Source organism: Balaenoptera physalus, assembly GCF_965194825.1.
Source record: "Balaenoptera physalus genome assembly, chromosome: 9".
Classification (NCBI taxonomy): domain Eukaryota; kingdom Metazoa; phylum Chordata; class Mammalia; order Artiodactyla; family Balaenopteridae; genus Balaenoptera; species Balaenoptera physalus.
The window spans coordinates 11,963,103-11,990,063 of record NC_138888.1 but is presented as its reverse complement, the minus strand read 5'-3'; the positions used below and the strand labels follow the sequence as shown (position 1 = coordinate 11,990,063).

The 26,961-nt window shown below is 45.3% G+C and overlaps 2 protein-coding genes and 1 long non-coding RNA gene across 11 annotated transcripts in view; 1 reads left to right on the top strand and 2 right to left on the bottom strand.

Annotated features, from left to right (window-relative positions):
- Positions 1–26,590, top strand: part of TIAM2 (TIAM Rac1 associated GEF 2) — a 262,449-nt gene extending 235,859 nt beyond the window's left edge. For 8 of the 9 annotated variants that reach the window (XM_082474392.1, XM_082474395.1, XM_082474389.1 and 5 more), the window contains 12 exons: positions 9,791–9,970; positions 12,596–12,664; positions 13,200–13,325; positions 14,198–14,306; positions 18,084–18,263; positions 19,934–20,052; positions 21,086–21,194; positions 21,792–21,850; positions 22,419–22,524; positions 23,481–23,568; positions 23,949–24,103; positions 25,477–26,590. In XM_082474392.1, coding sequence (XP_082330518.1) covers positions 9,791–9,970; positions 12,596–12,664; positions 13,200–13,325; positions 14,198–14,306; positions 18,084–18,263; positions 19,934–20,052; positions 21,086–21,194; positions 21,792–21,850; positions 22,419–22,524; positions 23,481–23,568; positions 23,949–24,103; positions 25,477–26,072 — 1,896 coding nt within the window. In that variant the 3' untranslated portion in view covers positions 26,073–26,590. The other variant, XM_082474396.1, reaches the window with a different exon arrangement.
- LOC309667022 overlaps positions 1–26,961 on the bottom strand; it is a 398,987-nt gene that overhangs the window by 134,596 nt on the left and 237,430 nt on the right. The gene's annotated exons all lie outside the window — the stretch shown is intronic.
- TFB1M (transcription factor B1, mitochondrial) overlaps positions 26,592–26,961 on the bottom strand; it is a 64,879-nt gene continuing 64,509 nt past the window's right edge. Inside the window, 2 exon segments of the mRNA XM_082474868.1 lie at positions 26,592–26,768; positions 26,770–26,956. Coding sequence (XP_082330994.1) covers positions 26,616–26,768; positions 26,770–26,956 — 340 coding nt within the window. The 3' untranslated portion in view covers positions 26,592–26,615.

The window sequence follows — 26,961 nt, the reverse complement described above, 5'->3', positions numbered from 1 at the left end:
TTTTTCAAAGCTCTAGTCTCTCCAGAATTTAATTACAATTGGTGTTGTTATTGACACATTTTCTCTTCAAATACAGTGACGAAGATAGAAAAAATTCTCAGCTCAGTAAATTCTCAGAATATGTAGCACATAAAGACCTTTGCTGCAAAAACTGCTCAATAATATATTATCAGTCGCCAAGAATAAAGTTAGAGGCACAACTCTTGAATAGAAATGTTGTGTTTGGAAAAATCGGCAGTAAACAAAACCAACTAGAATAATAGGGTTCAATGAAAACATAAACCACTGAAGGGAGAGTTACTGTAAATACACAAGGTTAAACTGATTTATGTGATTATCAGAACAAAAGTAGGCTGTGAGAGAAAACCAAAGGAAGAGAATTAAGAGGGAGCTAAGACCTGAGATAAATACCTATGGATGGGAAAGTGAGTGAGGATAAGACAGAGAAGTCATAGATAGGCAGGTATATGTTTTCCAAACCGTGAGTTGAAAGATATTGGTTTAGAGACTTCTTGACCTAGATAAACGTATTTAGAATGAATGTTAAATGGTATAATCACAATAGACCTTAATGCCCCAAGTCACAGGAAAAGCAAACTGAGTTCTCCCATCCATCAGAAAGCCACACAAAAGAAAGCAAAAGCTGTTAAAGAGAATTTGAGTCATTTCTCTGAGCCCTGGATCTGAGCCAGGTGAGCACACAGGTGTTGTTTTGTTTGGTTTTTGACACAGTTGAAAGCATATTACATAAAATGGTTTATATCTTACGGGAATTAAGATGTCATCCGGAGTCTGTAGACAATTGACATGTAGAAGTCATTTTTTTAATATACACTTTACTCACTGAAAAATTTAGAATAAAGTTTTATAGGTTATTTCAAGTTTTAATTCAGACTGAATTTCAAAAGAGAAATCTTTTTTGGTTGCGCTCAGCTCTTTATCAGGGGCTGGCAGACTTTTCCTGTGAAGGGCCAGGTAGTAAATATTTTAGGCTCTGGCAACCACTTACCTCTGCATGTCAGTGCGGAAGCAGCCACGGACCATGGGCAGATGGGTGAGCGTGGCCGAGTTCTAATAAAACTTTATCCGCAATGACAGCAGGCAGGCTGGGTTTGGCCAGAAAGCTATAGTTTGCTGACTCCTGCTCTGATGGTCCGCCCTTAGCTCACCTGCTTGTTTCAGAGTGGGGTCATAAGAGTCTCTTTTATACCATTTTTGCACTCAGAAGTCAAGGAAAAATTCTGGCCCACACGCATCTTCCTTGATGCGCAGGTTTGACTCTACGTCAGAAGTAAGCCATATCTTTCATTCTGGGTGAAAAATGGGAAAGAGAGAACGCAGTACCTGGCACAGGATCTGTTAGATAGGATGAGCCGATTTTTGTGAATTACGTAAGAGTGATATTGAAACACCCGGTATTTTATGTGAAAGAAGCGCCTGCTCGTGTAGAATTGCTGCCCTAGCCCTTGAAACATCCTTGGCTGAGAGAGCGTGTCTTATTCATCCCTGAATTCAGACCAAACCCCAGTTAAATAAGGAAACTGAGCAGAGGCAGGCAGCACGCCTGTTTCGCACGGGCTCTGGATCGGTGGCTCCCTCCCCGAGGCGGTGACTCTGGCCTGGGAGCCACTGGAACCACACACGTGGTGCTTCCCCACCTCCGGGCACACAGCTCGGACCCGCCTTCCCGGGGGTGTGTCTCCTGAGGACGGGCGCTTCCTGCTTGGTACCCACAGATGCCCTCTGCTTCTCAAACGCTGTGCGCTCTCTGGACGGCCGCTCTCCAAAGGTGAAGTTCATCTCCTTCTCTGCCCACCTGGTGAAGCTGCAGCCCGTCCCACCGGCCCTCCGTAGCCTCTCATTTCGGTTTTCCCCAGAGCCCTGTGCCTCTGTCCAGATACTGTGGGTTCTACTTTTTGTCATCCGTCCGTGTCCTTGTTGCCTCTCTCTGCCCTTCCTCTCGCTCCACCTGATACTCTTGCGTGAAGGTCAGAGTTTTCCTCTTTTGTATTCAAGCTTCATCTCCAGCACCTAGAACAGAGCCTGGCATGGAGGAGGTGCTCAACGAAAAGTTAGTAAATAAATGGAATTTGATTTTTCTGGCCCTTCCTTCAGGGAACTCAGAGGAAATTTCTCCTTCTACACTTGTAAAAACAACAGAACTTAGGGTAGGTAACTTTGTTTCCCTTGAGGCCATCCTAGCTTCCACCTTGCTTTCCCTGACTGTGCTCCGACCACAGAAAGTCACTCTGTTCTGTTCCCAGGACCCCGCGCTGCTTTGGGCACCAATCGACCTTGACTGACTCGCTGCCAGCTTGTCTTCCCAGCCGAACTCTGGGAGCTGTGAGCCCAAGGACTGTGTCAGTCTCGTCCATCACTGTGTCCTCCTAGAAATAGGCTGCCTCTGCCTCAAATCATTTTTGTAAAGCGTCAGGAAAGGATTCCATTAAGAAATTTCTTTTAAAAATTAAACCACTATAAAAAATGGGAAGATATAGATAAGCCAAAGATTAAAATGAAAATAACTTGAAATGCAGTGTTAACCACCGCATTTATGATATATATTATTCCGTTAGAAAAATCTATGCACGTATGTTTACATGCAGTAGATATACATAAAAGTTACTTTCCAAAATTCAGACCTACCTTCTTCCCTTTCCAATAAATCATGTCCTTTTCTGGTCAACAGATGCCGATTTCTCCCATCATTGGTAATTGCTGCATAGATTTCATTGCATTTTTGTTCCATAATTTAGGTTAATCTTTGCCTTTCAACATAAAATAAGAACTCTCATCTGATACGTTTACATTTTTAAATTTCCATTCTGCCTTTGGAAGTAGAACTGTCTGGTCTAGAAAAGATTATGAGCATTTTCTCATTCTTCTTGTGCCATTTTGATAAGTATAAGAAAATCTCAGGCCATTTCTCTAGAGTTTTTAATCCAAGGATTGTATCACTATGAAGTGAATGACTGTCCCCAAATATAAAAATAATCATCTTGGGTCTGTTTGTAACCTCCCCTTCACCCTGCCAAGGTGGTGAATACGACCCTCTTCCCCGCCTCTTCCCTCCCCCTCTGCTGAGACCCCCTAGGATAGACCAGACCCTCTTCACCTAGCCCGCGGGCCCTGCCAGCTGCCTCTGAGCGCGGAGCAGAGTGTAGGCCAGGAATCCTGACCTGGCAGAGGTGGGGCAGCACGGGGTGTCTGTGGCTGGACCTGTACGTGGGCGATCCAGCTTACCTGGAATCCAGCCCATCGTCTGTCTCTCTGCCCATGAGCCTTTCCGGGGAAGCCATTAACCCTTGGTGATCCTTCTGGATTCCCTCTCCTGGGAACATTTGGGGATAATGTCAGATCTTTCTGTAAGTTAGAGACTTTAATGGATTACAGAGTCAATGGAGAAAAAGTCCTTTGTACAATTTTTAGATTTTTTTTTTTTTTTTTTTTCACCAAAGGGAGCGTTTCTGACTTAATTTGCTAGGATGGGACGGCTGACTCCACAGCCGCACTCTGCGGTGACTTACTGATGTGACTTCTCATGCTCCGGACAGCGGACTGGGGGCTCTGTATGAGCACGGCCGAGCACACACTATGCAATCACACCTCTCCGGGCCTAGACTGTCCCTGAGGACAACTGACTGTTTGCCCAGGGCCTACAGCTTTTCATTTTTCTTTCCGGCATTCTTTCTAGGGACGGTAGAAATAGTAGAATCTGGTTCCTCTGATTGGTATCCTGGTAGGATGAGCCTCTGCAGACGTGACCCAGCCTGGGCTTCCATCCCCGTCGGTGGCCCAGCGGAGAGCTGGTCTGTGTGAGGGAGGGAGAGGAGGACATGGGTGGCAGCTGGGGTCACATACCGTGTACGACCAGTACACCAAGCAGTATGGGGTACCCTCCCCTCTAGGTCCGTGTCTTGGCTGAGTCCATCACTGACTTCCCCCTAAGTTAAGCTCCTTTTCCTCTAAACCGGGGATTCAGAAGTCGAGCACGCTGCAAATGCTGTCCTTTACCTTTCAGCATTTCCCTGCAAACTGTTACCCCCAAATTATGCAGCACTTTTAAACCTTTTTGCTTCAGCTGAAAGTGTTTGTGGAGTCCAAGTCCGACAACAGATGCCTTTGACAGAAGAGTTTGCAGTACCCGAGGCCCCTAAGTGAGGACAGGATTGCAAACTGAGCCCGGAAAGATGGGGCAGAGCTCAGCTGCTGACGAGGCGCAGGGCTCCTGATGGGCACTGATATTTCACGGAGTAGCTACGAAACCTCAGTTGTCGTCCCGGAATAGTTCTGGATAATGTGATGTACTTATCCCAACTTGGGTTTCAAAACCCACAGGGAAATTGAAAAGCCTCAGGTAGCAATGCCTTCAAAGAAGAGCAAAGCAAACATCAGAATAGTTATGCTCAGGGGAGCAGATTTTAACTAATCCAGGCCAGGAGGAGCTTTGATGCTGCGGATGAAAGGTATTGAGCCAAATCAAGGTTAAAAGGGTCACCTACGGGATTCCAAGCTTGTTTGAGAAAAAGGCTCAGCCCCCGCCTTCCTCCAGAGAGAATCTGGGGCAGGGCGCTTGGTCATCCTGGGCAGTTTCATTGCCACCCCCAAGAAATGGGGCTCCTGAAAAAGAGACACATTGCAGCCCTAATACAGGGAAGCAGGTGTCCGTATTCACAAGTTTAAGACACAGAAACAAAGATAACTCTGTTTTAGATGTCTTTCCCTGCCAACTTCATCAAGGTATAGTTGACAATTAAAAATTATATCTATTTAAGGTGTACAACTTGGTTTGATATACGTGTACGTTGTGATGATTATCACGGTCAAGTTTATCAACACACCCATCACTGCACATAGTTACTTTTTGTTTGTTTGGTTTTGGTGAGAACACGGAAGAGCGACTTAATTCAGAGGTCCTGAGTGAGATGTTCCTCATCTATAAATGAGATCAAATCACTTTCAAGCAGGGATTAGCCTTAGTGAAAACCTAAAAGCCTGAAAAAAATTTTTGTGGGTCAATATCACTACTTTTTCATAGAGCATAGTTATAGGGAAATCTGTTTTCATTAAATTTTAAAAATGAATTCACGAAGAAAAGATCTGTTTGATGCTTTCTTATAAAAGGCAAGCCCCCGATGAACCCAAGGTTCTCAGCATTGATCACTACGAACTGGGAAATACCAGTCTGAGTTTCAAGTTCCAGTGTGTTTTTTGTTCTGCACAGGCACCCACTGTCTGGCTACTGAATCCGCATGCATGCCCAGCCCTGGTTTGTGAACATCTGTCTCTTGCTTTAAAAGCAGCATCCCTGGGAATGGAGGGGAGCGGGGATCAGCCTAACAGAAGTCACAGTTGTGTGCAGATGTGGGGAGCTGCATTTGCTTCCCTGAGCAGAGATGGCCTCCGGAGGCCAGTGGCTGCATCCTGGGCACGCCTGGGGTGTGTCTGGATTCTCCTGGGGCCGGGAGAGCCCTGACGGCACTGTGGGCAGAGGCAGCCGGAGCAGCAAGCCTGTTTTGCCCGTGCTCTGCCAGGTACCCAGGGAGTGGTCGGCACCGTGCAGACAGCTAGAGAGTAGGAGGATCCAGTGCCGTCAGGTGCTGCCTTCGCACTCGGCATCTGTAGTCTTAGCCGGTCGCATCGTAAGGACCGAATGCCTGATAGTTCTAGGAGAACACCGCCCCCTGGGTTTGTCTTGTATACAGCAAGTGCTCAACAAATCCAAGTTCCCCTTTCTCCGTGGTCCAAATGGCAATTTGAGGGGTTACTTGATGGGCTAGGTAATGCTTCCTCTTTCTCATCAATAAGGAAATTGAAGGTTCAGAAATGAGTCTTGCCCAGCACGCGTGGAGGACTGGGGGCAGAGCCAGGGCTAGAACTCGGTTCCCCTCAATCTTGTCTGTGCTTTTCACCTCCATCACCACGCATACGTGTGAAAATATCCCAACCAAAATAGTCTCTGTTCCTAGAAATTGCTTATCAGATACACCCAAAATTCTACCTTAAGCAGTTCAATTTTATAACCATCGCTAAGAACGGAGGAAATGAAATATAACCAACCACGTGACTCTTTCAGATACGATCTAAAAACATAGTTACAATTACTCTTCTCCTTTTAGTGGCTCTGCCTTGTTTGATGCCAGGTAATCCTCACAACCTTCCCTAGACAGCAGCTAAGGTGACTTTGTAGCACTTGAGCACTTCATTATGGTACCTTTGAAAGTACATTTCCCATGAAACTCTCAGCTAACATTTACTTTTCCAACTTAATCTTACCAGAAGCGTTCTCAACATGAATTCTGATTTTCTAAAATGGCAAGATACTTTATTTTTAAAATCTCGTTATTTTAACACTGCATTGTTAGGTGTGATTTTTGACATCCCAGCAAGGCAAAGCTGCAATCTCACCAGCTGCCATTTCACTTATGGTGCATTTTGTCAGATCTTATTTTATACAGTATATGTGAGCTATTAATTTGGATTCTACAGCCCTGGAAACTGTTATTTTTCAGAATTGCAGAATTGCATTGTCTGAGCTTGTGGTGCAAATACCGGTATAGAGATTTCACATAAGTAAGTTTGAGAGTCTCAGTATTATTATCTTGGGCTGTTTGACTGTTAGTGGAGCCAAACCCAGAACGCCAGGCGCACAGGTGTGATTCTGTCTATTTCCTCTTGTGAGCTCAGTCCACATAACTTTTACGTGGCCATCCTGTGGTGCAGACCCTGGGGACAACATGATCCTCCCAGAAACTGCAAGCAGAATGCTCGCTCTACTGATGGGTACACCAGTAGTTCTCATGTGAGTCACACAGCAGCATACCTGGGGCCCCAAAGATTCTGATTCAGTTGGTCCAGCCATGGGTGTTTTTTAATAGCTCCTCCCAAAGAGCAAACATGTGACCTGGGTTGAAGTCTAGTGCGGAGCAGGAGGAGGAGGAGAGGATTGGGGGTGGTTTGGTTATATTCCCTCGTGCTTCATCGTAAGGCTCATGTCCTAGAAGAGAAGGAAAGCCACCTTTTGGCTGCACTGCTCTGTTTGGCTTTTGCTGTGTCGTTAGGCTTCTAGGGCATGACCGAACAGTTTGGAGTTTTTTTCAGTAATGAATCATGAGATTTGGTTGTTTCAAACATGTTATGAGACATTTTGATAGGTCAAGTTGCATTCTAAGTGGTGCTTTAAGATCCATGTCTGTTTTCTTTTTTTAAAAAATTTATTTAATTTATTTATTTTTGGCTGCATTGGGTCTTTGTTGCTGCGTGCAGGCTTTCTCTAGTTGCGGCGAGCGGGGGCTACTCTTCATTGCGGGCTTCTCACTGCAGTGGCTTCTCTTGTTGCAGAGCATGGGCTCTAGAGCACAGGCTCAGTAGTTGTGGCGCACGGGCTTAGTTGCTCTGCGGCACGTGGGATCTTCCCGGACCAGGGCTCGAACCCGTGTCCCCTGCATTGGCAGGCGGATTCTTAACCACTCTGCCACCAGGGAAGCCCCACGTCTGTCTTCTTGTTCTTTGAAAGTTTACTCTGAATGAACATCTTCTGATAGGCATTACCAGCAATATGCTAGTGTTACAGTTAAGGATAAAAACAAGGGGATAATATGTGTACTTAAGGAGGATCATTAGTGCTTACACATGCTTTAACTGTTTTAGAAGTAAATTACTTCAGATGTCTCTGTGTGTCTAGTTGGAGGTTTAGTATCTGTTACATGGTTGATTTAACTTTTGCACCAAGATTAATGTCAAAATACAGGAGAAGCAATTATATGAAACAGGCCAGCAGTCTGGGAGTTCTCATTGTAGACATCTGCGGGGGCCCCGCTCTCACCCCGCGCCTTGAGTTGGGCTCTTTATGTTACTGGGCTTATCCCTCCACCGCCACCATCCCCCTCCAGCCGCCACCTTTGGCTCGTTCCGTGCTTCTGGCTTGGTACACGCTCCTTCCAGGACCAGTTACAATCCGCTCTTCACTGAAGCCTTCCAGACAGCCTGTTCCAACATGACGTTCCCCTTCGTCTAACGTGTGTCACGTTTCTCGTTTGTTCCACACAAGCTCGTGTTGGTTTCCAGTCTGCCGTAGGCTGCGCTTTGGTGTTTCTTGGCAAGTCTTATCTCCTTGTGCAGGGGCTGGTTTCTATTTCTTTGGAGACAGAGCAGGTCCTCAGTTGGTTCCCACCAGGTTGAATTGAAAGTCTAGCCAGAAGATCACTGCTAAGTGTCAATGTTGTCTGTTTCCATCATGTGAAGGCACTGTGTTGAGGAAAGGCGGGTGGGGCGTAGAACAGGGAAGGAGAGAAGAAGGGAAGGCAGGTGTCCTACTTTTACTGTGAGGCACTTCAGTGTGTCAGGTGACAGCTTTTGTAACTAATTGGCCACTGAGGTTGACCAATGTGCTGTGTGACTTGTTAGTGTTCTGAAATATCCAGGCAAAGAAAATGAATTCAATGAGAATGAAGAGGTGATTCTGACTGGTGCAGCTTTCTACCCGAGACAGCGTGATGGAGATCAGGCATGGAGACATCTAGCTGAAGAAAGGAGAGTTTTAGTTGAGGGTCAGAAAGTTGCCAAAGATGGATGGATATCGGTCATTCGTGTTGGGACTAAGCTGCTCTGTTATTCAATAATAACGTCAGTGCGACAGAGGTGGACTCAACACTGAGCACTTGGGGGCGATGACAAAGAAAGGCAGGACCCTGCCCTTGACTGGCTTACAGGCTGATGGGCTGGAACTTGTGTGTGGGAGGAATGGGAAGAAAGAGAAATAAAAAAGATGCTTTGAATGTAATCTGACAATGCTCCAGGCAGGTAGAGGCATATAGGAGGAGGCACATTTGAGACCTTAAACCACCAGCCTGAGGCAGGAGTGTACAGATGGGTTCTCCCGGAGAAGGCTTTTCATGCTGCGCTTAAATCTGAGCAGGAACTTGCACAGGAGGCTGTTCATCCCCGCAGACATACCCGCTCCTTCTCGTTCTTCAGCCTGTGCGATTCTATTCCCACTACCTGCAATGAGGACCCTCCCTTCCCCCACGTCCTGGGTCTGACACGTCTGCTTCCTGCTAAGAGGCTGCTCAAGTCTCCCTCCTCCGGGAGGGTTCCCACGGAGCCTCACCAGGCTTCCCGTGTCATCTGCTCCCCATCTGTGCCCTCCACTGGGATCTGCACCCCTTCAGCGTGGGGACCTTATCCTTCCTACACAGCCTGCCCTCTACCACCATTCCTGGCTGATGCAGCAGCTCAAACTCTCACTCCTAATGCTGCTACTTGGCCCGAGGCTGCAGAGCTCCAGGGCTGGACTGGGGGCAGATCTAAGCCCCTTGTGGTCAGGCCATCCTAAAACTGCTGCCCCGTCCCTGAGTCTCTCAGGGCCGTTTAGTGGGGGAACTGAACTCTGTTAGGCCAGCCATTGAGGGGCAGAGTGGCCCAAATGAGTCTGTCTCTCCTTGTGCTCTCACAGAGCCATGACCTTGATTTAGAGCAACCTCAACTGTACTGCAGAGGGTTAGCTCTGTGCCTTATTCTCTAGTCTCAGCACTAAAGAAGCATCTGTCAAACAGCTACTATGAAAGCGAAAAAGCATCATGGGTAAGTCCTGAACAAGCGTAAGTTCATATCTTCACGACCAGAACCTTGAATGGTAGCCAGCGTGGTTTGAGATGAATGAAGCCGGATGCCTTAGATAAGTGCCCCGTGAGACTCCTGAGAGGGCGCTGGGCGAAGAGAGAGCTCCTGTGTCTTTTGGTGGGCTGTTGATAATGATGGAGAACGTCCTGTGCCTCTTGTTCCCTCCCAGAGTGCTGAGCAGATCGCCGCGCTCTGTAGGAGTTATAACGACACCCAGACCAACGGCATGGAAGGACCAAGGGAGAGTCAGGACCCGCCCCCGAGGCCGCTGGCTCGCCACCTCTCGGATGCAGATCGCCTCCGAAAAGTCATCCAGGAGCTCATGGACACAGAGAAGTCCTATGTGAAGGTAACAGAAGATGCTGTCACAATTTCCTGCTCCCCTCGTGTGACAGCTAGTTGTATGTATGTTGGCAGGGGTCTCGAGGTATCTGCCGGGGACCCTGCCACTCACGAGGGAGATGCCTGCTCCTTGAAGTGGCGAGTTGCTGAAGGCGAGGGCGAGAGGACGGAAGAGCTGAGAGGGCTTGCAAAAATGAGATTCCCCGGTCGTTTTGTTACCAAGGTAGCTTTCACTATGGAAACAGATGTTCTGGTTTGTCATTTGAAATCTGTGGGAAGGGGGCCTGTACCGGTTTAGGGAAAGGGGGAACGGAGATCACTTTAGGTGATGAGGAGCCAGGGAACAGCTTGTCTGCAAGCAGCTGCTGGTACCGGCTCCGGAGCACAGGCGGTCACCGCACGGGACAGAGCCCCGCGGTGGAGGTGCCGGGCATCTCGCAGGCATCCCCAGCCATCACACGGAGCAGCGGCCGAACCTTTCGCTACCCGGGGAGTTCATTTATTCATCTCAGAGGCTTCAGTTAGTAGTTGGAGAAACATTTTACAAAAAATGCAGGTGCCTGGGAAGACAGAGTTCTTTTGCTTTAAGTATTTGCTGACGGTTTGGAATGGTTTTAAACTCATCTCATCGGCCAATTGCTGGCAGCAGCATGGGAGCTGAGAATCCAGGCCTGGCCTTGCCTTCACCTGCTGCAGTGGCCTTGGGCGGCTCCCTCCAAGCCCCTCGTCTGGGGTCTGAGACGGGGGTGTTCTTGTTCCAGCTCTAACACACTGTGTCCGTGAATTAAGCCTTGGCGCGCGCGCACACACACACACATGCACGCACACACACACACACGCACACACGGCTCTCACCTCCTTTCTCCACGAGACTTATCTGAGCTTCCCCTTCCATTAACATCACTGTCATTTTATCTGAACTTTTCCGAAAGCCTCATTCACAGGCAGCCCAGGAGAATTACCCGTAGCCTCTTCTTTTGGTCCCGTAGGGGAGAAAGGAAAACTGCAGAGATGGCAGTTTCATGTCATTTCCCACTGTGTCTTTTCCTGCATCGAATGTGGGGAGATGAAGTGAACATCCAGGGGCTGCCGACAGTGACCTTGCCCAGCAGCTGTGTGCGCTGTGGCCGCTTGATGATGGCCGTGGTGTCGTCACCTGCAGGGTCGAGGGCGTAGTTGAGAGCGGAATCCAAGTCCCTTTTTACTTTTGTCACTGCTGTCGTTATCCTTTACTGTTAGACACTTTGAACAGGAGGGCCACTGCATCGTGACGCTGGTCTAGGACTGAGATGGATGCTCTGGGCGAAGTGCATACAAAGGATGGCTCTCCCTTCTCTCTGCGAGAGTCCTGCCCTTTGTCTCCTTGGGGCCCCCATGTTGCGGCTCTGGCTCCGCGGCTCAGCGAGGCCTCCCTCCGTGTGTCACTGCTCCTGGGCGGCAGTGACTGGCGCAGGGAGGGACCACAGCCCACCTCTGCCTCTGACAAAATAACCAGCGCCTGGTGCCTATGGTGATTCACACACACACACACACCTTTTTCATTTTTTAATTTCTTTTTGTTGCTGACATTCCACATGGACTTTTACTTGTTCTGTAACCTGGACCTCTGCACATGACTTGGCGTTTTCAGCATTCACGTGTTCCCTGAGATAAGATTCAGTGACTTCTCACCTCTCCCTGCTCTGCAGCAGCCGCCGTGGGGTCTGGGGAGGTCGGGAAGGCCAGGGCAGATTTGATTGTGAAGCACTCAGTGTCACAGGCCTGTCCACTTGCTCTCAGGACCTACACCACAAGGTTCTGGAGGCTTCTGGCTTTATCAAGCTCTCCAGAACTGGATTTCTCCATTGTAAAATGAGGCAGACATAGTCACCTACTTCTCATAGTTTGGGACTCAAAATTCTTCAGAATAAATGAAACAAGAAAAAGAAATCTTTTCTATCACTAAATTATATCCTGATCTTGGCTTCAAATTATTTTTAAAAAACCTTTATCTAAAGAGTTTTGTAAATACAGTCAACTCCCACTCTTGTGTACTGTTGGAGCCCAGTTTACTGGAGATTCAAAGATGGTCTAGACTGTAAACATTATGACTGCTCATCTTCAGAAATTTTTTCTTGCATTTGAGCATGGGAGTTTGAAATTCTGCTCATGCGTCAGCCCCAAAGCTGAAGAGCTCTCCAGATCTTGCCCTGTCCGTGTCAGCTCAGGTGTCCATGCTGGAGCTGTCGCCTTGCTCTTTGAGGCAGAGAAGGAAGCCAGGTCGGCCAGCGGATGTGGCCACACCTGACACCTGACAGAGGTACCTGGCCAGAACTCACTTCTCTGAAGGGAAATGAGTGTTCCTGCTGCAGCAGCCGAAAGAAAGATCCTGGTTCTGCCAATAAGATATTCAAATACACAGAGTAGGTGATCGAGCTATAAAGAAAAATGTGGAATCCAGCTGCTGGTCGCATTGTGTTGTTAACCTCTCTGCATTAGCTAAGCAGGAACCACCACTTTCAGGGCCAAGCATTTCAACCAGACATAAACTTCATCGTTACTAATGCGAGTCTGAGCTGCAGCCCGGGCTGCTGGAAACGCTTGGGTATTTTGGAGACTTAAGGGTTAAAGACTTTCTTCTTCTGTCTTTCAGGATCTGAGCTGCCTCTTTGACTTATACTTGGAGCCACTTCAAAGTGAGACCTTTCTTACCCAAGATGAGGTAAATACCTTCCCTTAGTCCATTGAACCATAGGTTTAGTCTCAGTTTGCATTTTAGCAGACCTAGATTTTATCTACTGATCCCCAAAGAACATTTGAGACTTCAGGATCTTCAGAGAGACCCAAGCGTGGCCTCCTTCAAAGCCATTTATGTGGCCTCCATCCCGTGAAACACAGTGGCAAGAGTTCTAAATGACCGTGCCCCTTTTGTAGTAGAAGGTGTCCCCCAAATTACTTTTTAATACATGACTTTTTAATGTTAAATCACAGTAATTAGTTCTTTCCATTTTCCCCCCAGTTTGAATTCTGAAAACTTGACATCCACTTCAAATTATTTTAGTATTACAGGGACTGGGGCAGTAAAAGTCTCTGTGTATGAGCTATATCCCCTACTGAATATGCCGTCTTCTTTAAAGGCTTCACTTCTGTCTCCTTCTTGGTGAATGACTTGTGATTCATTTGTGCATCTGGGACTTAGAGTGGTATCTAGGTCTTCATCGCTAATACCCTCTTTTCAAATTCTGATCTTCATGTAGATGGAGTCACTTTTTGGAAGTTTGCCAGAGATGCTTGAATTTCAAAAGGTATTTCTGGAGACTCTGGAGGATGGGATTTCAGCATCATCTGACTTTAACATACTTGAAACCCCCTCGCAGTTTAGAGTAAGTATTTTAGACTTAGGTTTAAAGCAAAAATAGGTGGGAACAGTGCAAAATTCTCCCTTTGAAGAGAAAGTGTTGTCCCTTTCCCCTATTGAAAAGATAAGTTTAGCGCTCTCATTGCATGGCTTTCCTCTGGCAGGTGGTAAAAGAAGGCTCCATTTCTCCCTAGAGTAAATGCTCTGCGAATCAGACGTCTGGGCAGCACAGCTTTTATGGAGTCTGCCTGCTGTGGACATGCACGCTCCTTACTCAGCTCTACAGAAGGATCCGTAGGGCGATTGCTTCTGAGGCAGGAGCACCTACTGCATCCGATTCTGCATCTCTGTGGTCATGTGACCCTGGGAGGAAAGCCTAGGTTTTCACTGGTTCTGAGAGAGCCTCCTCTTCTGTGGAGCCCTGTCTCCAGTGTGGCCATCGGTGACTGGCAAGAGGTCCCTCCAGGGAAGGACAGGCGGAAGGCAGTAGAAAGGGACCAAGGAAGTACATAGCAAGCATCATTCGTCCCAAGTAATGCAGAATCAGCTTTATTAATTAGCCTCTCAGATTATTTATATCCCACCGTGTCAGATGTATTTTTTATAGAACTTTCTTTCTTGTCCTTGATTGCGCACTGTGTCAATAGGCTCTGCTGCCAGAAACTTTTCAATCAAACTGAAGCTCTTTGATTCAGACGCCCGGGCTGTTCTCCATCTACTGGGCAAATGGGGCCGCCCTGGGCTGCTTTTAGTCAGTGCCTTCCCCGAGGCATTAGTGCTCTGGTGTCCGAAAGACGAATGCCGTGGAGACAGCAAAGCAGTCAGGCACCATGCCAGAGCCAGCAGACAGACATTGATTAAACCACGCCTGATGTAACTTTTCCTCTTTCCTTCTAGAAACTACTGTTTTCCCTTGGAGGCTCTTTCCTTTATTACGCGGACCACTTTAAACTGTATAGCGGATTCTGTGCTAATCATATTAAAGTACAGAAGGTTCTAGAGAGGGGTAAGTTGCTCATACCTTTTATAGCTATACTTTTGAAATTGTAATTGTTAATAAAATCCCACACGCAGCAACGAAGTTCCCACATGCTGCAACTAAAGACCCAGCGCAGCCAAATAAATAAATAAATAAATAAATAAATAAATATATACGTTTTAAAAGCGTAAACTTGTGTTCATCAAGTAGGAATAAGTGTAATTTTAATGGATTGTGCTCCATTGTTGGCCTTGAAATTGACGAACATTAAGTTTCCAGTTTATTTCAGTGTCCTGGTGACAGTGAATGTGTGTACCAAACAGCAGAGATGTTGCTTTGCCATGTGTCACTTTGCTGTTAAATTGCATCTGGATTCTTTTTTCACCAAATGCCTTGCTCTAAAAACTCTAACCAACCATATAAGCCGCTGGAGGGGGTAGAAAGCAATGTATGCCATTTTCTTTCTTTTTTAAAAAAATTAATAATTTATTTTTATTTTTGGCTGTGTTGGGTCTTCATTGCTGCGTGCGGGCTGTCTAGTTGCGGCGAGTGGGGGCTACTCTTTTTTGTGGTGCGCGGGCTTCTCATTGCGGTGGCTTCTCTTGTTGTGGAGCACGGGCTCTTGGCGTGCGGGCTTCAGTAGTTGTGGCTCGTGGGCTCTAGAGCGCAGGCTCAGTCGTTGTGGCTCGCGGGCTCTAGAGCGCAGGCTCAGTAGTTGTGGCTCGTGAGCTCTAGAGCGCAGGCTCAGTCGTTGTAGAGCACGGGCTTAGTTGCTCCGCGGCATGTGGGATCTTCCTGGACCAGGGCTCAAACCCGTGTACCCTGTATTGGCAGGCGGATTCTTAACCATTGCACCAGCAGGGAAGTCCCTTCTTTCCTTCTCGTTAACCTTCTTCTTAAGCCCGAGGATCCACTGCAAAAAACCACCATCAAACAACAACCACCAAACTCACAAGAAGTGTGTTAACTAAAATTAAAGCCTCTTTGGTGAAACGGGTGCTTAGCACAGGCCATATTCTGTCACTGAAGTACCTTTCGTCTCTTCACATTGTTATCATCTTATTTTATTGACTTTAATTGAAGATTTTTATTTTTTTGAAGTCCAAGTGGACCTGGGTGACCAACCTGCATTGCTGTTCCCCTTCATGTCAACAGCAAACATTACTCTGTGGAGCTAGCGAGATGCCTGAGCTTTGGCCGCCGACTTGCAGTGGGTCAGCTTGGGTGCAGGTGGCCAACACATTGATCTGCCTGGGCTTTCAGTGACGGGCCGGCCAGTCAGCCCATCCTGGGAAGCGCATTCAGAGATCTGATGGCAGCAGTGACCTTCTCCAGGTGTAGGAGTGCTGGAGGGAGTTTTTGTGTCCCAGTCACCATCACTGTTGTCATCAACCCAGTGTTCGAGCTATTCCTGTAATAACCTGTTGACAAAAATAATCAATCAGCAATCTATAGTAGGAATAGAAAAGAGTTTTATTTGAGCCAGACTGAGGAGTACAGCCCAGCAGACAGCTTCTCTGATTACGCTGAGGATCTGCTCCGGAGAAGTAGGGCTGTCAGCACAGTTTCATGTCTTGTCAGAACAAAGAGCATCAAACAAGTCAGGGATACATTCCTTCAAGATTTCAGGAAAACCAGATCAGCACGTACACAGCCAGTCGGTATGGCCTTGGCACCTGGGAAGGAAGTCTTATCATGGAAGGAGGACCAGCACTGGCATCCCAGGAAGGGAGGCATTTAATCTTTAATTTTAACATGGACATTCTTTACTTCTGGTCAGTGCACCCTTTTCTTTAATAATTAAAGCAGATGTACAGTGTATGTTTGCTAGGCCACAAGCAGGCTGTTTTAGTTACATTAAATTCAAGTTAACTCGTGTATAAGCCAGAACGACTTCCCCAGACCTCAATATGTGAACATTTCTTTTATCACACCTTAAACTAGCAATGCTCAACTGAGGTTTTGTTATTACCAAAGGCTTCTTTCAGTCATCACACACCTCTTTAGGTATGAGATTAGAATTCTCGGATTTGTCTCTTGCAGAAGATATTTTTCTATCCCATTCTTTGGAATTCTCATTTCTGGGGCAGAGATGAGAGGAGGCCTTTAAGCTCAAGGTCATGAGCAGCAGTATTTCAGTCTGCACGGAGAGCATCAAACAAACACAGGTCCCCAGGGGCTGTTCCTGTTCTGCATGGGTCCTACAGTGGAAGGCGTCTTACGAAAATATATGTAATCCTATTTATGGTCACCTGAACTGTCTCCAGGGAAGGTCACGAGGCTACCTGCATTTTCTCAGGTGTACCGGGAAATAGGATCTGAACCTACTGAAGCTTAAACTGTTATAAATTCCCAGGATAAAAAGTGACTTCCCCAGGACTTGAATGCCTTCTTCAGAGTTAACGCTGGCCTCGTGTAGTTCACTCCCGTTATGATTTGCCCAGTGAATCAGGGCTGTCTTGCATGACGATGGCGAGTGTTTGAGGGGCTTCTGTACTGGAACATTTTTAGTTGTGTCAACAGGAAAGTAGGAGCCAAGCTACATTCCAAGCCCTTTCTATCTGTCATCAAATGCTCCTTAATGGCATTGCCAGAGCAAATCCGGAGTTTGCTCTTCCGTGTTTCTTTTTCAGAACTGGGGAATGGCCTCTCTGGACTGTCGTGGAGGGGGCGTAGGGTTCCTCCAGACACCGATGGTGTTTAGCCAGGTCCACTGATGCAGTTCTGCCATTTGGTTTAAATCCTAGAACAGGCTCGAGTTGAAAAAGGGAAGTCTTGGAGTGCTTCAGGTCAACAAGACAGAGCCCAATCTGTCTTCTCTAGTTCTTTAAACCAGAAAGAACTAGTTTCCTCCCATGAAAACCTTCTTATCAACAGTGTAGTAAATTAAAAGCATACCAATGGTTTGCTCAATTCCTTCTTTGCCACAAAGATGAAGGATCATCTCACCGTCCACTTTGTCTAGTAGCCACATTCAAAATGGTACTGCATCTCCTACAAGTTATATTTTGCCTCTGTACAAAACCCCAAATAAAGATTTGTTTTCATCCAAATTGACTGAATTCCGACAGCTGGTCAACCAGTGCCAGCAGGTGGAATCCAAAGCAACAGCTGGGGTGTCCACTGGCACCCTCAAAACTGAAAGCACTTGGGTTCATGTGTGTACCTTCGTGACACGGAACAGAGAGGTGGTTTTCACTACCCAGAGGGGTCTGAATCTGGTGGAAGGTTTAGATTGCTTGGAACTGTAGGGATGGAGGCTGCAGTGCTTATCAACTTATTTTTAAAGGAAAAAAAAGCTTGCTTTACAGATAGCCCTCAAGTGTATAGAATAAGAAACAATTTGTGCTAGGTCAGTGAAAAAAAAATACTGGTTTGTTTTGCTGTATGAATCTTTTGGGGGCTATGGCATAGGGTTTGGATACACTGTTTTGTGGCTTTATGAATTGTTTGAAACTCACTTTTTCGGCACCTATACCAGTCTCTCTCATGGGTATGCATGTGAATGCGCCTTTAACGTCAGACCCTCCTGCATTTTGACTCGATGTTCCTCTTTGGTGTGTGGCTGGAACTCTTCTGGCAGCCTATAAGCTCCCTTAAGCTCTCATGGGATTCATCACAGAGCGGCGGTGCTGAATCCACCTTGAGAGCCAACCCGCGGGTGCATCTGGGTTTTTCTTGAAGGATGTCACTCGGAGGACTGTAGAGGTGGATCGTCTGTAATTCCATTAAAACCTACATGAAGTAGAGTTTAATTCATCCTGCTGTGCTCTTCTAAGGGTCTTTTAATGCATCTGCTTGTAGCTAAAACTGATAAAGCCTTCAAGGCTTTCCTGGACGCCCGGAACCCCACCAAGCAGCACTCCTCCACGCTGGAGTCTTACCTCATCAAGCCCGTCCAGCGGGTGCTCAAGTACCCGCTGCTGCTCAAGGAGCTCGTGTCCCTGACAGACCACGAGAGCGAAGAGCACCATCACCTGACAGGTGAGAAGCGGGGGCCCAGGTCGTGACGGGGCCGCCGCCACCCGCCAGGCCGCGCGCTCCCCTCCTCCCCAGCTTGCTTTCACGTTCTGGAACGTTTGTCGTCAGTACTGTGACTGTTAACCTTAGGTATCATTTTAGTACGTGAAAATAGCTAGGTAGTATGGCCATCCCTGTAGGTGGGCAAAATATCTTGGCAAAAATTCTCTCACTGGAATAGCCTCTGGAGGGATGTGTCCATTTTCATTTTTCAAAGAAGATAATTTAAGCTCAGTGAGTTGAAATAAATTACTTCAGGTCACGTGGTTAACAAACAAACAGTGCTGCCAGGACCAAAACCCCGGCCTGTTTTCCTACAACTTTGTGAAGTTTTGTGTTGTTTGCTGCCCAAGTGCAGCTGATCAAATATGTTGTGTGAGGCGCCACCTTGTGGACGGCTCTGAGCAGAGCCTGACTCTGAAACCAGCTCCCGAGGACCCGTGAAGCTTTACGGCCGACGCGGAGGGGTCTTCTTTTGTAACCTCAGAAGTTATTGGCCTAAGATACAAATTTGTCAGATACACAGAGCCCCTCACTTTGATAGTAAATAGAGTATCCGTTAAAGAGCTGCTGTTTGGATTGCAGAGAAAGAGTGATTTGTTCTCCACATGTCAAAGCTAGGAGGTCCAGTTACGGTACCTGTAGTAAAGCACATGGAGAGGGAAACAAACTTATTAATAAATATTAGTATTACTGAATAGCAAACACCAAGAAGAGTGTAAATGAAACTAGCTGTTTTTCTGTGACAAGCATACTTTTGTATCATAAGTAATGAGGATAATTTTTTTGTATGAAAGTTAAAGCTTATACATAAGTGATACAAATTATGATTAGCATTCAAATACTGTGTGAATAGTTCACTTTGCATTAAGATGATCTTTAAAAGGGGTTAAAAAACTGCCTTCCCATCGTCCCTCCAGACTGAAATAAAATACCAAATCAGAAGAACAAAGTATGAAAAATAGTGAATTTGGAGGTGACTTGAAATTTTCTTTTTGCCTTTGATGAAATCATTTTGTCCCACGCATAAATACAAACAATTGCTCTGGGAACTGGGCATTTACAGAGGCTCTTGCAAGTTCTTGTTAAGAAAATTGTCATTGATCACTGTTCCAGTAAATGGTCCAGGAGAGGCAAAGTTTAAAAAAGCAGGTATCCTGTGGCCAGTCAGCCTCGGATTTTAATTCTGGCTCCACTCCTTACGTCTGTCTTTGGAAGTCTGGCAAAAAACTGAACCCCTCTGCACCTGAGTTTTCTCATCTGTAAAATGGGATTGATAACAGGTCCTACAGTCATCGAGTTACTGTGGGGATTAAATGAGATGCTTCACAGAAATCGCCTAATAGAACATGCCAAATAGGAAGTGCTCAATAAATAGCTGTTATTATTAGTGATACTTTTTACTTGTACTCTGCCTCATTTCAAAGAGAATTTGAGGTGGAAGATAATTCTACTGTTCTTCATGATTATAACTAGGTTACCATGGGCTATTTGCATCATACTTGAATGATGCTGCTCTTAGTAAGAACTGGTCTCGGATTCTGCCTTGAATCTTGAGCTTTTTCATTATTGCTGTTGGGTAGGATTTCAAACAAGCCAAAATTATAAAATAAATATGATTGCATATTTTGCAGAAGCACTAAAGGCAATGGAAAAAGTAGCAAGCCACATCAACGAGATGCAGAAGATATATGAGGATTACGGGACGGTGTTTGACCAGCTGGTAGCAGAGCAGAGCGGAACAGAGAAGGAGGTCAGTAGGACTTCCGGATTCCAAGAGGCTGGATGCCTGTGACCACTGGGTCTGGAGGTGACCTCCAGACCAGGTCATGCTGTTAGGGATTTCCTGCAGGAGAAAATGCCTAGAATTTTCTTTTTGATCTTAATGCTTATAACAAGCCTCACAACTTAGGTATAAATGTAACATAAAATCGATTACATTGGTTTAAAAATATAACCTTATGTCCGGTTAATATCGTATTAAAAAAAGAAGAAACATCACTGAGCTCGTATCTGTACCTCTTCCTCCTTTCCCGTGGAGTGTGAGGTTAGGACAGATCCCAGAGGCCGGAACATAAATGGAGAGCTGGCTGGCGGGGCTAGGATGGATAAAGGCAGTGGCAGTCAGCATGTGGAGAGAAGGGCTTTTCCTTTGTGTGTTTTTCTTTTCTAACCTCAAATATCGGTGGCTACCTCCTTACTTATAAAAGTAGTTTAAGTGGAACTTGACAATTTCTCTATTTTTCTTCTCTGGCTGGATTACTAAATTTAGAGTTTTGAGCTTCAAAAAGCCTACATATAAGAAGCAATATAATTTAAGTAGAAAAAGGCAAGAACAGAAAACAGCTGGAGTTTAGTTTTTTTTATTATTACAATCAGTTTCAACGTTGGTACCTCTTTTATTAGCAGGCCTAGTGTGCTTTTGGGATTAGAGGCAGTGAGTGTACTAGGTCTTGGATGAAATGTTAACAAAGGCACTTGGGATGAACCTTGACACTGGGGTGGAAGGAATGCCATCCCACAGGGCAGGAGGCATGTCTCACCCACAAACAATGTGTGCATCAGAGCAAAATGCCTTCGCGTTTGTTATTTTTCAAAGTTTGATGCTTAGCTCGTATTTTCAAAACCGCCACTATTTAAGGCCCCATGTTTACAGGAACCATAAAAATCAAAGTGAACGTACTTGTGTTTTAGCAGTCACCATACACGCGTGATCCCTCTCTCATATGAGACAGCCTCCCCCCAGGGTTTCCACGTCTTCTTGATCTCCTGTTTTTGCCATGTAGGTCACAGAACTTTCAATGGGGGAACTTCTGATGCACTCTACAGTGTCCTGGTTGAATCCATTTCTGTCTCTAGGAAAAGCCAGAAAGGACCTCGAGCTCACAGTATTCGGTTAGTACTCCATTCAAAAGAATGTAAACTTAAAAGAGGCTGTCAAGAATGAAGAACCTGCTAAACCCAGCTAACTCCTGATTTCCAGAAGGACTTAGAATCATTGCTCTAATGCCTTTGACTTAACGTGGACAGCTTCCAACTCTTTGGAACTCTTGCCCTACATACTCATGATCTCCTCCCTTCTGCTGCTTGGCTTTAGTGGATCTCACCACGTGTTACAGGAACAGATCTTCCCGAGGCTATTTTGAAACCTGCTGTCTTAGTAGTTTGCTGCACTTCAAAATGTCCTAATTCTCCCGGACAGCCGGGAGAGTGGGTATAGACTGTGTATTCTCACTGAGACGAACACCATGTCCTCAGCTTTCAATAAAACAAAACAGGAATTCAGAAAAAAAAATGCCAGGATCTCCTTCAGATAATGGCTTTTAAATTAGCAGGTACTTGTGCATAATTCAAATATGAACGGAATCACTCATGTCAGCATCGTGGGATCTTGTAGAGCTTTGTTCTATTAAAATATTCAGCTACAGTTCAACCTTGGGAGAGTTTGTATTAAATAATGAAAGACTTTTCTTTCTCTTTTCCTTTCTTTAGTTTTTAAGAGAGCCGTCATATTGGTTTATAAAGAAAACTGCAAACTGAAAAAGAAATTGGTAAGACATGAATTAATTTTAATTAAAGCTATCTTTTCATGCCTGTATCTTCCTGTTGTTGAACTGGGAAGCCTGCTAAGGATCAAGGCCTCACTGAGTGATGCGACTTACTCCGGAGGTAACTAACTACATCAGATACTCAAGGTGTTTCTTATCCTCCCCACCAAAGACGTCTGTTTCAAAAGAAGATGTAGACAAATACCTATGCTGGGCCCTACAGAGAAAACCAGCTTTTCTATCCCTAAGTATGGTCCATGTTTTCTCAATACACCTGAGTCTGTGTAATTTTGGGTTTTTTTTTTAGAGGTAACATGGGGTCGTGGAAGGCTTGTCATTTTTGCTTAAAGATCTAGAACTTTCTGCTTCCCAAAACGTGACTCGGCCCTGTCCCCAGTCTGGGAGCTCCCTGAGAGCTGGGAGCACACCCGACCTGATTCCCTTCTGCACCCTGAGCCCCACACGGCAGCAGGTCTGCACCAGGGTGAGCTCACAGCTTCTGTCGTGTGCGCACGTGCCCGCGGGAGCGAGCTTGCTTTAACACCGTTCTTGGTGGGCTTTCACGTTGCAGCCGTCGAACTCCCGGCCGGCACACAACTCTGCTGACCTGGATATGTTTAAGTTTCGCTGGCTGATCCCCATATCCGCGCTTCAAGTCAGACTGGGGAATACAGCAGGTAATTGTTGTGTGTTGTACAAGTGCCAGAAAAAGCATTTTAAGGGACTTTTTAAACTGTGGAATAAAAAAGTAGGAAAGAACCTGGGGATAATTTTTGGTATTTTATTTTATAGGCAAGGAAAATGAGGACAAGAGAGATTGTTGTGATGTTTCTTTACAGATTTTGGAGAAAGTGAATGCTAGCGGATGGCTTTTCTTTGCCAAATATCTCTCTCTATTGTTTCCTTATTTTCACTGTCGATGGTTTTCAACATTTTTCTAATATCCTAATATCTAATATTTCTAATTATTTTAATAATTTTAGGGATAATATCTATCTCTAAAATTTGTTAAAAGAAACAAAGGTCCACACATTTTGATACACCAGAAAATTTCTTAAGATTAAGCTTTATTACAGGTGATATAAAAAAAAGAAAAAACATCTTCCACCGTGGAAAATGTTGAGAGATCCTTTTAGAATAACCCTGTTCTGGTGGCAGTGCCTCTGGTTCAGCAACGGACCAACAGGCTGAGGCCCGCGGTGACGTTCTGGGTCCCTGTTCAGTGTTTGTTGGAAGTGCTCATGTTTCCTGGACCATAACTGAGTTTGGGGCTGGACTCCTTTACCTCAAGGGCCTGAGCACATCCTACTGTTCCTTCTAAGGAATGGGGTTGAAAAATGGGATCCATTTTAACCTCTTTGGCAGAGAGATGGAATCCAGGGTCGGGTGAAAGCACTAAGATGGATGGGAAACCTCAGCAGGGAGTGTACAAAGTAACTAAAAGGTATTTAACTTCTTGTAACTATTTGTGAAAGTCATACATAGAAGGAGCCAGAGAAGAAAATGATGAGAGTCAGGATGGGGAGTATTTAACTCTTTAAAAAGTTACTAAATTGTGGCTTTTAAGCTTCACAAGTGTCCTTTACCACAGCATCTTTGGCAAAGTTGCAGCCCCTTGTTTCTTTTTACACAGGGACAGAAAATAATTCCTTATGGGAGCTGATCCACACAAAGTCAGAAATAGAAGGACGGCCAGAAACCATCTTTCAGTTGTGCTGCAGGTATTACTGACTTCCAAAAATTAAAGCCAATGGGCATAAGACAGAATTATGTTCTCTTAAAAGTGGGTTTATTTTTAGTGCCCTCCTAAATTTTGATGACTTCAGGATCACACCCACCCTCTCCAAACTGGCAACTGCAGCTCTAGGAGAATAATATACATTGATTAAATATACATCCAAATCTTTGTGCTTGAAGGAAGTTCAAAAACGATCAATTCTCGCTCCTTTTGTAAATGACGAGAGACCGAGGCACACAGGCTGGGTGACTTGCTGTCAGTCTGTCCTGAGAGCAGTCACATGCCACAGGAGGACCAGGAGACGTGGCACGGAAGCAGGATGAGACAGCAGACACTACAAAATGTTTTCTCTCTCCCCGCCAGTGACAACGAAAGCAAAACCAACATTGTCAAGGTGATTCGATCTATTCTGAGGGAAAACTTCAGGCGTCACATAAAGTGTGAATTACCTCTGGAGAAAACATGTAAAGATCGCCTGGTACCCCTCAAGAACCGCGTTCCTGTCTCAGCGAAATTAGGTGAGAACTCTGCTAGCCTTGGGTTTATTCAGGAAAACATGACGAGCTCCTCTGCAAGGATGTATGCTTTCAGAGTAGAGCAGCAAGTCATCACTTTGTAAATTATCAGCGGTAGCTTTGTAAGCTCTAAACCAGACACCCAATACATAGGGTGACATGAGAATGTAGCGGCAATTTTATTTCCTTTTAAGAAAACTAAACATGCTCGGTCCCAGACCTCCTTTTATAAAACCTAAGCACCCCCAATCCAAATCCTTCGTCTTTCACCTGCTGACACAGTCTGCACTTACCATCTTCCGTCTGTCTTCCACTGGGATGTACAGGAGTCGAGGGACTTTGTTCTGCTCATTGCCGCATTCCCAGTGCTCAGAACAGTGCAAGGCTTCTAGAAGGTCAATACTCAGTGAATTAAGGTCAAGAAACCTAATGCTCGCTAATGCTCATTCTTAATAAGTCCACAGGTAAACATTCCAAATCATGCTGTTCTTCAACTTTCTGCCTGTTTTTAAAATTTCAGCTTAAGTTTTTAGAACTTTCTATGTTAACTATTTTGTTAATATCATCGATCTAGTTTTTAGTCTTACAAAATGTATCTCTTCTTTTTGGTCACAGTTTGACCTCCTCAGATTTACCATATATTTTCTATTTTTTCCCTATTGGCAAAATAAGCTACAGCCATCAAAAATACACTGTTGTCTGCAGAAACACAACTGAGCTCCCCCTTTCCCTTCAACCCAAGAGAAAGGAATTATACACACACACACACACACACGATTCAATATTCATATTAAATCTCAAAGTTGGCTAGAAATTCCAGCAGAGACAGTTCTCATGAGAGAGAAAAAGCATTTTTGTACTTTTAATTGAGCAGCAAGGGAAATAAACAGGTGAGAAGGTGGGCAGAGAAACACGGTGTAATCTTAGTTCTCAAACTACAAAGTACTTTAGTGAAAGAAAGGAACCTAGATTTTATTAGCAACTAACTTTTAAATTTATTCATTAGCAAGAGCTAATTTATTCATTAATTAGCTGTAAAACTAACTTTTAAATTTATTCTTTAGTAATTAATAAGAATCCTAGCCCTTATGATAGTTTATAGCTTATTGTTCTATCTCAGTCATTAAGCTCTGGTAATTGGTCCTCTAAAAATGCCAAATTCCAACTTAAAATTTCAAATAAACATAAATAAAAAAATGTCCATATTTGCAGTATCTACATTTTTTTTTGCCCAAGTCCCAGGATAGTCCCAGGATTGAAGTGAGGTGATAAAATGTTAATTAAGATGTTAAATCTGATAACCTACAAGGCAAAAATTAGCACATTGTGGAATCGGTTCCTCTGTCATAAGGGAAAATGTGCTTTTCTCACTGCAGCTTCATCCAGGTCCTTAAAAGTCCTTAAGAATTCCTCCAGCAGCGAGTGGCCCGGGGAGCCGGGCAAGGGCAGCTCGCTGGACTCGGACGAGGGCAGCCTGAGCAGTGGCACCCAGAGCAGCGGCTGCCCCCCGGCCGGGAGCACAGAGGACGCCCGGAAACACCCCCACGAGGGCCTGGCCGACTTCTCCGACAGCCTCATCAAAGAGAGCGACATTCTGAGCGACGACGAGGAGGACTACCCCCAGGCTGGGAAGCAGGGCAGCCCTACCAAAGACATCGAGATCCAGTTCCAGAGACTGAGGATCTCGGAGGACCCGGACGCTCGGCCAGCTGAACAGCCGCCCGGCAAGGACGGGCAGCCCAAGCTGGTCCGCGGGCACTTCTGCGCCATCAAACGAAAAGCCAACAGCACCAAGAGGGACAGGGGAACTCTGCTGCAGGCGCAGATGCGGCACCAGTCCCTGGACAGCCAATCGGAAAACGCCAGCCTTGATCTCAGCTCTGTTCTCGAGCGAGAATTTAGCGTCCAGAGCTTAACGTCAGTTGTCAACGAGGAGTGTTTTTATGAAACAGAGAGCCATGGAAAGGCATAATACAGGTCAATCCAGATATGGGTCAAGTTGCCGGTTTCACTTTTAAACTGGAGGTAAAATGGAAATTGCAGAAAAACTATTCATTATTGGGTTTTGTGCAGTATACATTTTCCCACAAATAGTTGTAAAGACTTAAGTTATTTTAATTTATTGTGGATCAGAAAACTAGATTAAACTGGTCAGAATTTGTAAATTACTTATAGTTTATATCCCTTTTGAGCAGGTATCAAAATGACTTAGAATCCTTAAAATGAAACTGCGTTCTAATTAATTTATGTGGAAAAGGGTGGGGAAAGTTGTGATTAATAGCTTTTGAAAGGTCATTTTTTTCCAATCCTCTGGGCATTTTCTTTGAGCTATTAGGTTCTGCTTTATTTAAAGCATATTTAAATTATTCTAATGTGGGTTAGGGGTACAATGTGCAGATATTTCATTTTTGTAAGGTTGTAATAGATGCTGTTTATACTAAACATGTCATATCTATGCAGTATATATATTAAAAGAAAGCTTGTACTGTACCTTATTTGATGATATTTATTCTCTTTACCAAGCTGTAAAAGGGGAGTCAGTCACACCTGGGGAGCACACACATGAGAAGTTCAACACTGTGAAAATCAACATCCAGTCGGCTGCCAGCCCCTGAAGTAGCAGCTGCAGTCTGGAACTCTCCTTGTCACCCCCTTTTCTCTGATTTTTGCCTGAGCTCTTCTCTGAAATTGTAAGCAAAGAGGTGTGGGTCTTCATCACACATTTCTCGGTATACGTCACAGAGGCTCTTAAAATGTGAGACAGAGAGCTGGGTGGGTCGAAGAGTAGGGTCCACATCTGCCAACTGTAACAGTTTCCCAGTGCTTTCTAATCGCCGCGCTTCAGGGAATAACATTCTGAA